This window comes from Oncorhynchus kisutch, linkage group LG5 (assembly GCF_002021735.2).
Source record: "Oncorhynchus kisutch isolate 150728-3 linkage group LG5, Okis_V2, whole genome shotgun sequence".
NCBI lineage: Eukaryota > Metazoa > Chordata > Actinopteri > Salmoniformes > Salmonidae > Oncorhynchus > Oncorhynchus kisutch.
The window spans coordinates 31,525,131-31,541,119 of NC_034178.2; the positions used below are offsets into that span (position 1 = coordinate 31,525,131).

At 42.4% G+C, this 15,989-nt stretch overlaps 1 protein-coding gene across 1 annotated transcript in view; it reads left to right on the forward strand.

The window, feature by feature from the left end:
• The window catches only part of mmel1 (membrane metallo-endopeptidase-like 1), a 40,570-nt gene that overhangs the window by 14,031 nt on the left and 10,550 nt on the right, over positions 1 to 15,989 (forward strand). The window contains exons 8-18 of the mRNA XM_031824859.1: positions 1,410 to 1,528; positions 1,627 to 1,692; positions 1,779 to 1,913; positions 2,166 to 2,255; positions 6,392 to 6,528; positions 6,761 to 6,854; positions 6,964 to 7,092; positions 7,268 to 7,366; positions 7,470 to 7,553; positions 7,663 to 7,766; positions 7,971 to 8,029. Of these exons, the coding sequence (XP_031680719.1) occupies positions 1,410 to 1,528; positions 1,627 to 1,692; positions 1,779 to 1,913; positions 2,166 to 2,255; positions 6,392 to 6,528; positions 6,761 to 6,854; positions 6,964 to 7,092; positions 7,268 to 7,366; positions 7,470 to 7,553; positions 7,663 to 7,766; positions 7,971 to 8,029 (1,116 nt within the window). The remainder of the gene's footprint in view (positions 1 to 1,409; positions 1,529 to 1,626; positions 1,693 to 1,778; positions 1,914 to 2,165; positions 2,256 to 6,391; positions 6,529 to 6,760; positions 6,855 to 6,963; positions 7,093 to 7,267; positions 7,367 to 7,469; positions 7,554 to 7,662; positions 7,767 to 7,970; positions 8,030 to 15,989) is intronic.

Sequence of the window (15,989 nt, forward strand, 5' to 3'; positions counted from 1 at the left end):
TCCCTTTGTTATGACAAGCCTAAATAAGTTCAGGAGTAAAAATTTGCTTAACAAGTCACATAATAAGTTGCATGGACTTACTCTGTGTGCAACAATAGTGGTTAACTTGATTTTTGAATGGCTAACTCATCCCTGTAACCCACACATACAATTATATGGCTCTCAGGTCCCTCAGTTGAGCAGTGAATTTCAAACACAGATTCAACCACAAAGCCCAGGGAGGTTTTCCAATGCCTTGCAAAGAAGGGCACCTATTGGTAGATGGGTAAAAAAAAAAGCAGACATTGAATATCCTTTTGAGCATGGTCAAATTATTAATTACACTTTGGATGGTGTATCAATACACCTAGTCACTACAAAGTTACAGGTGACCTTCCTAACTCAGTTGCCGGAGAGGAAGGAAACCGCTCAGGGATTTCACCATGAGGCCAATGGTGAGTGTAAAACAGTTACATAGTTTAATGACTGTGATAGGAGAAAACAGAGGATGGATTAACAACATTGTAGTTACTCCACAATACTAACCTAATTGACAGAGTGAAAAGGAAGCCTGTACAGAATTAAAACATTACAAAACATGCATCCTGTTTGCAACAAGTCAACAAAAATGTGGCAATGCAATTAACTTTTGGTCCTGAATACAAAGTGTTATGTTTGGGGCAAGTCCAATGCAACACAAAATTGAGAGCCACTCTCTATATTTTCAAGCATAGTGGCGTCTGCATCATTTTATGGGTATGCTTGAAATCGTTAAGCACTGGTGAGTTTTTCATGATAAAAAGTAAACGGAATGGAGCTAAGCACAGGTCAAATCCAAGAGAAAACCTGGTTCAGTCTGCTTTTCACCAGACACTGGGAGAGGAATTCACCTTTCTACAGGACAATAACCTAAAACACAAGGACAAATCTACCAAGAAGACAGTGAATGTTCCTGAGTGCCGAGTTACAGTTTTGACTTAAATCTACTTGAAAATCTATGACAAGACTTGAAAATGGTTGTCTAGCAATGATTTTGAAAAGAATAATGAGCAAATGTTGCACAATCCAGGTGTGGAAAGCTCTTAGAGACTTACCCAGAAAGACTTACAGCTGTTATCACTGCCAAAGGTGCTTCTGCATTGTATTGACTCAGGGGTGTGAATACTTATGGAAACATTTCTAAAAACACGTTTTCACTTTGGCATTATGGGGCATTGTGTGTAGATGGGTGAGAATTTGTATTTACTTGATCCATTTTGAATTCAGGCTGTAACACAACAAAATGTGGATTAAATCAAGGGATATGAATACTTTCTGAAGGCACTGTATGCTTGGCTGTGTGAGAGGTAGTCAGTGTACTCTCTGCAAGCCAGATGATTAATGTTATATTAAATGGCCTTGTATATAATTGTTTAATGTTATTATACCAGAACAGGCTTGGAGCCTGGAAGATACTCTAGCCACCCTCAACTCTCATTACCACAAAAAGGTTATTCTGGACATGTATGTGTGGACGGATGACCGCGACTCCCGGCGCCACATTATCTACGTAAGGACAGTGTCTTGAATACACAATGTTTTACTTGTCAATCTTCACCAATAGTGATTTGGTGATAGAAAACTGACATGTCTGTTTATATTTTACAGATTGACCAGCCAGGACTGGGAATGCCATCCAGAGATTATTACTTCAACGATGGAAACTACAAAAGGGTACTTTCATCAACAGCGTGTTTAATAACGTTATATTGATGTCATTGCAGGTCAACTTTGCAGTTATGTGTCGTATGGCTCTTTAGGTGCGAGAGGCCTACTTGCAGTTCATGGTTTCCATGGCGAGGATTGCCCGCGAGGCCAGGAACTTGACCCAGGAAGATGACCGTGTGGTGGAGGAAATGGTGCAGGTGCTGGATCTAGAGACAGATATAGCCAATGTGAGTGCCAACCTGCCACAATAGGGACCAGAACTGGGACAGAAATTAAAAATAGACTTCAATGAATTAGTCTACAGCAAGAAACTAATCTGATAGAGACTCATGAAATCAACTACACTCTACTTTAAGTTGTCCGCACTTGATGAATATCATGAATACATCAATATTACTGCTAAATACAGTTTGTCACCTCAAATTATAATACATCAGACATTACTGTACACCTATACTTTCTGTGCTGTCGTGTCATAGGCCACATCCCCTGCAGAGGAACGTCAGGATGTCACGATTCTCTACAATAAGATGACCCTTAGTAAACTGCAGGAGTCCTTCAATCTCAACGTAAGTGCTTCCACTCCAGTGATTTCAAGTGGATGAGACTTGAGTGGGATGGCGTTGTCTATTTATAGTACACTGTACTATATGTACAGTGCATTCTGAAAGTATTCAGACCCATTCCATTTTTCCACATTTTGTTACGTTACAGCCTTATTCTAAAATGTATTAAATTATTGATTTCCCGCATCAATCTACACACAATACCCCATAATGACAAAGCAAAACAGGTTTTTAGAAATGTTTGCAAATTTATACAAAATAAAAAACAGAAATACCTTATTTACATAAGTATTCAGACACTGCTGTGAGACTCGAAATTGAGCTCAGGTGCATCAAATCAAATCAAATCAAATTTATTTATATAGCCCTTCGTACATCAGCTGATATCTCAAAGTGCTGTACAGAAACCCAGCCTAAAACCCCAAACAGCAAGCAATGCAGGTGGAGAAGCACGGTGGCTAGGAAAAACTCCCTAGAAAGGCCAATACCTAGGAAGAAACCTAGAGAGGAACCAGGCTATGTGGGGTGGCCAGTCCTCTTCTGGCTGTGCCGGGTGGAGATTATAACAGAACATGGCCAAGATGTTCAATGTTCATAAATGACCAGCATGGTCGAATAATAATAAGGCAGAACAGTTGAAACTAGAGCAGCAGCACAGTCAGGTGGAAGTTGAAACTGGAGCAGCAGCATGGCCAGGTAGACTGGGGACAGCAAGGAGTCATCATGTCAGGTAGTCCTGGGGCATGGTCCTAGGGCTCAGGTCAGTTGAAACTGGAACAGCAGCATGGCCAGGTGGACTGGGGACAGCAAGGAGTCATCATGTCAGGTAGTCCTGGGGCATGGTCCTAGGGCTCAGGTCCTCCGAGAGAGAGAAAGAAAGAGAGAAGGAGAGAATTAGAGAACACACACTTAGATTCACACAGGACACCGAATAGGACAGGAGAAGTACTCCAGATATAACAAACTGACCCCAGCCCCCCGACACATAAACTACTGCAGCATAAATACTGGAGGCTGAGACAGGAGGGGTCAGGAGACACTGGCCCCATCCGAGGACACCCCCGGACAGGGCCAAACAGGAAGGATATAACCCCACCCACTTTGCCAAAGCACAGCCCCCACACCACTAGAGGGATATCTTCAACCACCAACTTACCATCCTGAGACAAGGCTGAGTATAGCCCACAAAGATCTCCGCCACGGCACAACCCAAGGGGGGGGGGGGGCGCCAACCCAGACAGGATGACCACAACAGTGAATCAACCCACTCAGGTGACGCACCCCCTCCAGGGATGGCATGAGAGAGCCCCAGCAAGCCAGTGACTCAGCCCCTGTAATAGGGTTAGAGGCAGAGAATCCCAGTGGAAAGAGGGGAACCGGCCAGGCAGAGACAGCAAGGGCGGTTCGTTGCTCCAGAGCCTTTCCGTTCACCTTCCCACTCCTGGGCCAGACTACACTCAATCATATGACCCACTGAAGAGATGAGTCTTCAGTAAAGACTTAAAGGTTGAGACCGAGTTTGCGTCTCTGACATGGGTAGGCAGACCGTTCCATAAAAATGGAGCTCTATAGGAGAAAGCCCTGCCTCCAGCTGTTTGCTTAGAAATTCTAGGGACAATTAGGAGGCCTGCGTCTTGTGACCGTAGCGTACGTATAGGTATGTACGGCAGGACCAAATCAGAGAGATAGGTAGGAGCAAGCCCATGTAATGCTTTGTAGGTTAGCAGTAAAACCTTGAAATCAGCCCTTGCTTTGACAGGAAGCCAGTGTAGAGAGGCTAGCACTGGAGTAATATGATCAAATTTTTTGGTTCTAGTCAGGATTCTAGCAGCCGTATTTAGCACTAACTGAAGTTTATTTAGTGCTTTATCCGGGTAGCCGGAAAATAGAGCATTGCAGTAGTCTAACCTAGAAGTGACAAAAGCATGGATTAATTTTTCTGCATCATTTTTGGACAGAAAGTTTCTGATTTTTGCAATGTTACGTAGATGGAAAAAAGCTGTCCTCGAAATAGTCTTGATATCCTGTTTCCATTGATCATCCTTGAGATGTTTTGACAACTTGATTGTAGTCAGCCTGTGGTAAATTCAATCTATTGCACATGATTTGGAAAGGCACATACATCCCACAGTCCCACAGTTGACAGTGCATGTCAGAGCAAAAACCAAGCCATGAGGCCGAAGGAATTGTCTGTAGAGCTCTGTGACCGGATTGTGTCGAGGCACAGATCTGGGGAAGGGTACCAAAGAAATTCTGCAGCATTGAAGGTCCCCAAGATTACAGTGGCCTCCATCATTCTTAAATGGAAGAAGTTTGGAACCACCAAAAACAGTGAAGCAAACTTTAGGCACATAAACCAGAACTATAGAGTTATGTTAGTGCAATAAGGGTAGATGTATTGGCAATGCCTTTAGGTTTAGCTTGTAAGATCAGAAAAATACATTTAGAATGAAAAGAATGGCTTTGCTTACATTACTTGATACTCTTATTTGAGTATGGGGGTTAACCAAATACCCACAAGGCATAGTCACGACAAAGACCAGCCATTCATATTAGTGACATACACTTTACCACATTCAACAAAAACAAGTGCTTTTCCTAGAGCTGGCCGTCTGGCCAAACTGAGCAGTTGGAGAAGAAGGGCCTTAGTCAGGGAGGTGACCAAGAACCCGATGATCACTCTGACAGAGCTCCAGGGTTCCTCAGTGGAGATGCGAGAACCTTCTAGAAGGACAACCATCTCTGCAGCACTCTACCAATCAGGCCTTTATGGTAGAGTGGCCAGAAGGAAGCCACCCCTTAGCTTTGAGTTTGCCAGAAGGCACCTAAAGGACTCAGACCATGAGAAACAAGATTCTCTAGTCTGATGAAACCTTGATTGACCTCTGTGGCCTGAAAGCCAAGCCTCACATCTGGAGAAAACCTGGCACCATCCCTACGGTGAAGCATGGTGGTGACAGCATCATGCTGTTGGGATGTTTTGCAGCAGCAGGGACTGGGAGACTAGTCAGGATTGTGGGAAAGGTGAACGGAGCAAAGTACAGACAGATCCTTTATGAAAACCTGCTCCAGAGCGCACAGGACCTCAGACTGGGGCGAAGGGTCACCTTCCAACAGGACAACGACCCTAAGCACACAGCGAAGACAAGGCAGGAGTAGCTTTGGGACAAGTCTGTCGTTCTGCCCCTGAACAATGCAGTTAACCCACTGTTCCAAGGCCGTCATTGAAAATAAGAATTTGTTCTTAACTGTCATGCCGAGTTAAATAAAAACAAAATGTGGATGTAAAATTATGTTATCTCAAGACATCAGTCAGGAAGTTAAAGGAAGTTAAAGCTTGGTTGCAAATGGGTCTTCCAAATGGACAATGACCCTCAGCATACTTCCAAAGTTGTGGCAAAATGGCTTAAGGACAACAAAGTCAAGGTATTGGAGTGGCCATCACAAAGCCCTGACCTCAACCCTATAGAACATTTGTGGACAGAACTGAAAAAGTGTGTTTAGCAAGGAGGCCTACAAACCTGACTCAGTTACATCAGCTCTGTCAGGAGGAATGGCCCAAAATTCACCCAACTTATTGTGTGAAGCTTGTGGAAGGCTACCTGAAACAATTTGACCCAAGTTAAACTATTTAAGGCAATGCTACCAAATACTAATTGAGTGTGTGTATACTTCTGACCCACTGGGAATGTGATGAAAGAAATAAAAGCTGAAATAAATCACTCTCTCTGCTATTATTCTGACATTTCACATTCTTAAAATAAAGTGGTGATCCTAACTGACCGAAGACAGGGAATTTTTACTAGGATTAAATGTCAGGAATTGTAAAAAACTGAGTTTAAATGAATTTGGTTTAGGTATATGTAAACTTCCAACTTCAACTGTATGTAAATGTGATATTGAAGTTTTTTTTTATACATCTGCACAATTTAAAAAAAACTATATTTGCTTTGTCATTATTGGGTATTGTGCGTAGATTTATGAGGGGGAAAAACAATTCAATCCATTTTAGAATAAGACTGTAGCATAACAAACAAGTCAAGGGGTCTGAATACTTTCCAAATTCACTGTATGTATTTGTAGCTTGCAGAAGAAGGCTCAGCCTGATAGTAATAGCAGCAAATATATATTTCTTACAGGGTTTTAACTGGACAAGGTTTGTGCGTGGAGTGTTGTCCAGCGTGGCTGTGGACCTACAGCGAGAGGAGGAGGTGGTGGTCTACAGCTCTCCTTACTTAGAGAAGATGAACAACGTGCTTTCCAAACACACTGTCAGGTCAGACTCTGTCCAATGGCAGCTGTTCATGTAGAACAATGGTAGGATCATGAGAAGCCCATGGGTCAAATGTGCTTCTATCAGTATAGTATCTACTGTGAATTATCACGCAAGTCATGCAGGAGGGTGGATTGTGGTCACACCATCTTGGGCTGTGTGTGTCATGTAGATACATTGCTTGAGCGATTGAGGGACATAGTTGGTGAAATATGTCCATGTTTTTCTCACCCAGAACTTTGCAGAACTACCTTACCTGGCAGCTCGTCATGGAGAGAGTCAGCAGCCTGAGTCGCCGCTTCAAAGATGCCAGGGCACAGTACAGAAAGGTGAGACAGATATTTGAGCACACTTAGGAGCACATGTCGAAACAAGCACATTGAAAAGCAAATTCATGTGTAATCGTATGGCAAATTAGACTGTCTGTGTGTGTGTCAGGCACTGTATGGGACCACTGTGGAAGAGGCACGGTGGAGAGACTGTGTGCGTTACGTCCAGGGCAGCATGGAGAACGCAGTGGGTGCTCTGTATGTGCGAGAGACCTTTGCTGGTGAGAGTAAACGCATGGTGAGTCACTCCTGTTGACGAGATGCAGGCAAAACAGGGAAAATCCCTCTACGGCATATTATATCACTGTCACTAAAGCAGTTTAGGCTGCACTTTTAACATGAGTGCCCATTTGTGTCCATGTGAGTTGTTACGGGTGTGTATATGTTGATTTATTAACTCTTTGTGTGGACAGGTCAGTGACCTCATCAGTAAGATCCAGGAAGCGTACGTGGAGACACTTGAGGAGCTGAACTGGATGGATGACCAGTCTAAGGAGAAGGCAAGAGAGAAGGTACAAACAAAGCGGTGCAAACAAACATACCATGTACCTCAGCATTTTGAAAGTGTAATTCAAAGAACTTACCAGCTGACTGTTCTACTGCTCTATGTTACAGGCCATGGCCATTAAGGAGCATATTGGCTATCCTGACCACATTCTGGAAGAGAGCAATCTGAAGCTTGACCAGGAGTATGCCCATGTATGTGTGACCTGGCCAAAGTACTGTGATACATCTTCCAATTTGAAAGAGTAATGGATGTAGAATTTGTTGTCTAGATTGTTTCTGATGATCTGGTCTCTTTCTGCAGCTGAACTTTAGTGAGGAGAACTACTTTGAGAACGTCCTTGAGAACCTGCAGGCTGAAGCACACAAGACTTTGAAGAAGCTGAGAGAGCCAGTTGACCCGGACATGTAAGATACATCCATTTAGCCTCACATACTGTAGACGCACCCCCCACTGGGCACAGACGTCAATTCAACATCCATTCCACGTTGGTTCAACGTCATTTCATTAAGATTATTGACTCAACCAGTGTGTGCCCAGTAGGACATGAACACTGAGCACACATTCCCTCTCAAATGATGGGATCTCTATTCTAATTGGGGTTTTTCTAGGTGGATTATTGGCGCTGCTGTTGTCAATGCTTTCTACTCGCCAAACAGAAACCAGATAGGTAAGATGACACCAGCCAACACAATAGCTGCAACTTTTGTCACCCATCCACAGTTAGCTATCGTCAGCCAATCATGACTTAAAGAAAAATCCCTTACTAGAAAATGAACAAGTTCTGCAAACACCATAATTATTTGATGAATTCAGAAGCATGTAGAGAATAAAAGCAAAAACCTTCCTGTTTGCAACAAGGCATTAAAGCAATACAGCAAAACATGGCAAAGCAAATAACTTTTTTAAATGTTTGGGGCAAATCCAAAACAAATCCAATACAACACATTACTGAGTACCACTTTCCATATTTTCAATATGGTAGTGGTGGCTGCATCATGTTATGGGTATGTTTGTAATCTTTAAGGACTGGGTATTTTATCAGGATAAAAAAGAAACGGAATGGAGCTATACACAGGCAAAATCCTAGAAGAATGATTCAGTCTGCTTTCTTACAGAGACTGGGAGAGGAATTCACCTTTCAGCAGAACAATAACCTAAAAAACAAGGCCAAATCTACACTGGAGTTGCTTACCAAGAAGACAGTGAATGTTTCAGAGTTATGTTGTACATAACGTTGATAGTACCATCTCTTATGACCGAAAAGAGCTTCTGGATATCAGAACAGCGATTACTCACCTCGAACTGAGAAATATTTTTTCTTTAATGAGTCTGACGTTCCCGGACAAGAAGAAAGTCCTCGTCATTTGCATGAAGTAAATAAGCAGATACAGGGGGCGCAGATCAGGGTGCCTTGTGAGAATTCTTCAGGTAGTGGGTAACCCGCCGCTACCATCCATTCTATTGGCCAATGTGCAATCACTGGAGAATAAACTGGATGAGCTCAGTTCGAGACTATCCTACCAATGGGACATTAAAAACTGTAATATCTTATGTTTCACCGAGTCGTGGCTGAATGATGACACGGATAATATACGGTTGGCTGGGTTTCCTGTGCATCGGCAGGACAGAACAGTTAGATCCGGTAAGACGAGGGGTGGGGGTGTGTCTATTTGTCAATATGTTACATATGTCTAATATTAAGGTTGTCTCGAGGTATTGCTCGCCTGAGGTAGTGTACCTTATGATAATCTGTAGACCACACTATCTACCAAGAGAGTTTCCATCTATATTTTTTGAAGCCATCTATTTAGCACCACAAAACGACGCTGTCACTAAGACCGCACTCAACGAGCTGTATAAGGCCATAAGCAAACAAGAAAACGCTCATCCAGAAGTGACACTCCTAGTGGCCGGGGACTTTAATGCAGGGTAACTGAAATCCGTTTTACCTCATTTCACCCAGCATGTCACTTGTGCAACCAGAGGGGAAAAACTGTAGACCACCTTTACTCCACACACAGAGATGCGTACAAAGTTCTCCCTCGCCCACCATTTGGCAATTCTGACCATAATTCTATCCTCCTGATTCCTGTTTAAAAGCTAAAACTAAAGCAGGAAGTACAAGTGACTCGCTCAATGTGGAAGTGGTCAGATGACCCGGATACCATGCTACAGGACTGTTTTGCTAGCACAAACTGGAATATGTTTCCGGGATTCATCCAATGGCATTGAGGAGTATACCACCACCTCAGTCACCGGCTTCATCAATAAGTGCATCGACAACGTCGTCCCCACAGTGATCATACGTACATATCCCAACCAGAAGCCTTGGTTTACAGCCAACATCCGCACCGAGCTAAAGACTAGAGCTGCCGCTTTGAAGCAGCGGGACACTAACCCCGAAGCTGATAAGAAATCCCGCTATGCCCTTAGACAAACCATCAAACAGGCAAAGCGTCAATACAGGACTAAGATTGAGTCCTACTACACCAGCTCTGACGTTTGACGGAAGTGGCAGGGCTTGCGAACTATTACAGACTACAAAGGGAAACCCAGCTGCGAGCTAATCAGTGACGCAAGCCTTTCAGACGGGCTAAATGCCTTTTATGCTCACTGCAAGGCTAGTATCACTGAAGCATGCATGAGAGCACCAGCTGTTCCAGATGACCGTGTGATCACGCTCTCCGTAGCCAATGTAAGCAAGACCTTTAAATATATCAACATTCACAAGGCTGTGGGGCCAGACAGATTACCAGGACGTGTACTCAGAGCATGTGCGGACCAAATGGCAAGTGTCTTCACTGACATTTTCAACCTCTCCCTGTCCGAGTCTGTAATACCTACATGTTTCAAACAGACCACCATAGTCCCTGTGCCCAAGAAAGCGATGGTAACCTGCTTAAATGATTACCGCTCCATATCACTCACATCAGTAGCCATGAAGTGCTTTGAAAGGCTTGTCATGGTTCACATCAACAGCACCCACTCAAATTTGCATAACGCCCCAAGAGATCCACCAATGACGCAATCTCTATCGCACTCCATACTGCCTTTTCTCACCTGGACAAAAAGAACACCTATGTGAAAATGCTGTTAATTGACTACAGCTCAGCGTTCAACACCATACTGCCAACAAAGCTCATCACTAAGCTAAGGACCCTGGGACTAAATACATCCTTCTGCAACTGGATCCTGGACTTCCTGGCGGGTAGTAGTGGAGTGGGTCGAGAGTAGTGGAGTGGGTCGAGAGTTTCAAGGTCCTTGGTGTCCACACCACCAACAAACTATCATGGTCCAAACACACCAAGAATGTCATGAAGAGGGAACGACAATGCCTATTGCCCCTCAGGAAACTAAAAAGATTTGGCATGGTTCCTCAGATCTTCAAGAAGTTCTACAGCTGCACCATTAAGAGCATCCTGACCGGTTACATCACCGGCAGCTATGGCAACTCCTCAGCATCTGACCGTAAAGTGCTACAGAAGGTAGTGCATACGGCCCAGTACATCACTGGGGCCAAGGTTCCTGCCATCCAGGACCTATATACTAGGCATGTCAGAGGAAGGCCCAAAAAATTGTCAAAGACTCCAGTCACCCAAGTCATTGACTGTTCTCTCTGCTACTGCACAGCAAGTGTTACCAGAGTGCCAAGTCTAGGTCTAAAAGGCTCGTTAGCAGCTTCTACCCCCAAGCCATAAGACTGCTGAACAATTAATGAAATGGCCACCCGTACTAATGGCCACCCCTCCTATGTTTTTACACTGCTGCCAGTAGCTGTTTATTATCTAAGCATAGTCACTTTACCCCTAACTTCATGTACAAATGACCTTGACTAACCTGTACCCTGCACATTGACTCGGTACCGATACCCCCTTTATATAGCCTAGTTATTGATATTTAATTTGTTTCTACAACTTGATTGGAGTCCAACTGTGGTAAATTCAATTGATTGGACATGATTTGGAAGGGCACACACACACCGGTCTACATAAAGTATCCACAGTTGACAGTGCATGTCAGAGCAAAAACCAAACCATGAGGTCGTAGGAATTGTCCGTAGAGCTCCGAGACAAGATTGTGTCGAGGCACAGATCTGGGGAAGGGTGCCAAAAAACAATTCTGCAGCATTGAAGTTCCCCAGATTACATTGGCCTCCATCATTCTTTAATGGAAGAAGTTTGGAACCCCTAAGACTCTTCCTAGAGCTGGCCATCTGGCCAAACTGAGCAATCGGAGAAGAAGGGCCTTGGTCAGGGAGGTGACCAAGAACCCGATGATCACTCTGACAGAGCTCCAGAGTTCCTCTGTGGAGATGCGAGAACCTTCTAGAAGGACAACCATCTCTGCAGCACTCCACCAATCAGGCCTTTATGGTAGAGCAGCCAGACGGAAGCCACTTTTCAGTAAAAGGCACATGACAGCCCGCTTGGAGTTTTCCAGAAGGCACCTAAAGGACTCAGACCATAATAAACAAGATTCTCTAGTCTGATGAAACCAAGATTGAACTCGTCACATCTGGAGGAAACCTCACCCTTTGGTGAAGCATAAATGTGACAACATGGGGAGTGAAAATGTCAACGTGATAACATGAAAATCATACTGTTACAGCTAATTTAAGGTGTTCATGTGAAAGGACAGTATGATGCTATATCAGCTGCGGTTGGTGACCTTGCAGAGGAAGGAGGAGCGTTTTTATGAGCATGGCCTTATTTCTATTATAGCATACTGGATGACTGTCATTCATATTCCATTCACCCAGCTCAATGTAACATTGATAGGTTTAGCTTGCTACATGATACTCAAACTTGATGTTGCTTCAATATATCCACATAGTTTTCTTACCTCATGATGCCATCTATTTTGTGAAGTGCACCAGTCCCTCCTGCAGCAAAGCACCAGCACAACATGATGCTGCCACCCCCGTGCTTCACGGTTGGGATGGTGTTCTTCAGCTTGCAAGCCTCCCCCTTTTTCCTCCAAACATAACGATGGTCATGATGTCCAAACAGTTCTATTTTTGTTTCATTAGACCAGAGGACATTTCTCCAAAAAGTACAATCTTTGTCCCCATGTGCAGTTGCAAACCGTAGTCTGGCTTTTTTTATGGCGGTTTTGGAGCAGTGGCTTCTTCCTTGCTGAGCGGCCTTTCAGGTTGTGTCGATAATGGACTTGTTTTACTGTGGATATAGATACTCTTGTACCTGTTTCCTCAAGCATCTTCACAAGGTCCTTTGCTGTTTTTCTGGGATTGATTTGCACTTTTCGCACCAAAGTATATGCATCTCTAGGAGACAGAATGCGTCTCCTTCCTGAGGGGTATGACAGCTGCGTGGTCCCATGGTGTTTATACTTGCATACTATTGTTTGTACAGATGAACATGGTACCTTCAGGCTTTTGGAAATTGCTTGTGGAGGTCTACAAAAAAAATTCTGAGGTCTTGGCTGATTTATTTTTATTTTCCCATGATGCCAAGCACAGTGGCACTGAGTTTGAAGGTAGGCCTTGAAATACGTCCACAGGTACACCTCCAATTGACTCAAATGATGTCAATTAGCCTATCAGAAGCTTCTAAAGCCATGACATCATTTTCTGTAATTTTCCAACTGTTTAAAGGCACAGTCAACTTAGTGTATGTAAACTTCTGACCCACTGGAATTGTGATACTTTAAACAATTGTTGAAATTGTTGTGTACATAACCGACTTGCCAAAACTATAGTTGTTAACAAGAAATTTGTGGAGTGGTTGAAAAATGAGTTTTAATGACTCCAACCTAATTGTATGTAAACCTCCAACTTCAACTGTATATTTGGTATAGTTTATAGAATTTTTTTTACTTTTTCATGTTTCACAATTTTTATGAAATTCACTGAGTAGGATAGTCCTCCCCTTTCTCCTCTGAAGAATATCCACTGTGCTGTATGCTGATTACATTAGAATCAACATCACTTGGGTCTTGAACTCACAACTTTTTGGTTGTGAGCTAACTGAAGTTCCTGCTGCGCCACCAATTCTGTAGACATAATGGAGATCGGCTATACATTTATTGCCGAAGAATACAGTTTTGCACTTTGCCTAAAGTGGCAGGAAAAATTAAGTCATTATATATGAAAACTTGGTGTTGTTTCTATAAAATGACAGTATGCTGCTGTATTCTGATTTCAATAACTTTAAAATCTTGTATAAGTTTGTAGCATGACCACAATTGGAACAGAGCCTTAAATGGGAATTAAATTTGAACTCATAACATCTCAGCAACCTCTAATGTCCTGCTTCAGTGTAGCTAAAGTGTAAAATCTGTGAGCATGGAAGAGATATGGGCCAAGAAGCAAGTAAATAATTATCCAATTGTCACCACCAACATAATATTAACATAAAACTAGCAGTGCTCAAGAACTTAGAGAATACATCAACTCTTTGGAGATTTGAACAATGGGAGTGCATTGATGTTTCTGCCGTGCCACTAGGTTCATTACTTGGAAAATATATTAACTAAGTGTTTGATGGTTATGCCGAAGCCAGTAAAGCGCCTCATTTGACACAGTCTGTTCTGCAAATTTAGGAAGAGATTATGTCAGTAATGAGATGCACTATAAAGAGGTTATTGTGTATTTTTCAGTAAGTTAATGACAGTGTGTTGCCAGAAGTTGCTGTGAATTTGTCATTTCTTACCTGGACACTACTAGTTAATAAGTTATTTTAACATTCAGAAGAACTTACTGGCAAAACATTGCTAGTAATCTACAGGACACTTGCTGCCACTCCTTGCCTGTAACCTACTTTGCCATCAAATCATCAAATCAAAGCCAGCTTTATTTATACAGCACATTTCAGACATGGAATTCAGACATACTATTTAATGAAGCTGCCATCATTGATTACATTTACTTACTTTAGCTATTTGAGAGTTTTCTGTATAGTTGTCAAATGTTGGTGGGGTATATTATTCTGTTTTAATGTAACACCTGAATCACTATGATAAATATAATCATTTTTCTTGAGTGTATTTTTAACAAAACGGAGATATACTTTGATGAATGCAGGTGAAATCAGTTATTGACACAGACATTCTGGTGTAGCAGGATGATCAGAATGCAGTGAACCTAGAGGTTCTGAGTTCAAATCCCAGGTAAGGACATGAGGAATAATAATTGCTGTTTAAATAAACATACACACTGTAGTAATTTTTTTTAGTTAAAAGCACTGTGTGTGTATCATAACACATTTATTTTCAGGGCATCATCTGTGAAATCTCGTGAATTTTAATCCATGTGAAAGGTTATGCGATCGCGTGAAAATCCATGTGAAATTTAGTGTGAAAATCCACATCACCATGTGAATTGTTCCAAAAACACATGGTTTCACATGATTTCACATGTGCAAAACGTGATTTTCCACATGTGAAATCATGTGCTTTTTCCATAAGGGCTGGCTCACCTCCACTCTCACCTCATTGAGAACAATGACTGGCGGTAAATCCGTTCTGCTGTTGATAGTTTCAGGCTCCAGTGCACACAAACTTTGTGGCTAAAAAATATGGACTTGGCTTGGGGCACCAGCAACAATGAATGTAACTCAGACAATGCTGCAATGATTAGTCAGATGTGAAGACTTTTGTTTCATTCACTTGATATAAAAGATGATGTGCATGATGTGGAAATTCTACCATGGGGCACTCAAAGTCAATCTTAAATGGAGAGGTTCCAACAAACTTGAAGTACCATAGTGAACGTCTGTCAGGAGCTCCCACGGGGCAGTGATTTAGCTTATTCATAATTAATTCATCATTAACGTTTACTTCATTCATGTGACCGACCAATACCTCACAAGGCTTCTTCTCTAAGCTGAGACCTTGAAACTGAGAGGACTTTCATTCTCAAAACAAGGGTCTGGGCGTTCTGCCAAATTGCAGATACTGATATTGAGGGTTCGTTCAATCAGACACTTGCATGAACACAGAAATTGTTAAATAGAAAAGCACCAACATAAAATGTTCCATCACATTCCATTCCCTTATCTCGTGTGATAATAATCATGACATTTTAATGTAAGCATTTCAATTTTAGCTTCAATATCAAAATATTCTATACTCCTATTAAAGTAAGGGAAATCAACACAGAAAACACAGATCATTTCAAACCCTTCATTTTGGGTTATACATTCTTATTAGTAGGGTAATACTATCATCATAAAGGTTATACCTTTATTAGCAGGAGTGAATTTATCAAGAATACACATACACAGCATGTTAAATAACACAATTTAGACAAACTAAGAAATAAAAAAACATGTTGCAGCCCATTGGGCAATTTGGGATCCCCAACTTCCAAACAGGGATTCCAACCAAGTTGCAGATGTCCACTCTGGTTGTGGGGAATTATTCTTAGCAACAGTGGGCAATGTATTCGGCGAGATCAGTCATATTAGAAGAGTGATCTGGGACAAAAGTACAACATTCATCGCCAATGATTGCACAAGTGCCCCCTTGACCTGCCAAAAGATAGTCTCTCTGTTTTGCAAAGCCAATTTAAGCAATTCTTTTAGCATTTCCAATTTTCTCTACGTCTCTAGAGATCTCCTGAATCTGGTCTAGGGCACACGCATAGTGACTTTCACAGGGAAGACAGA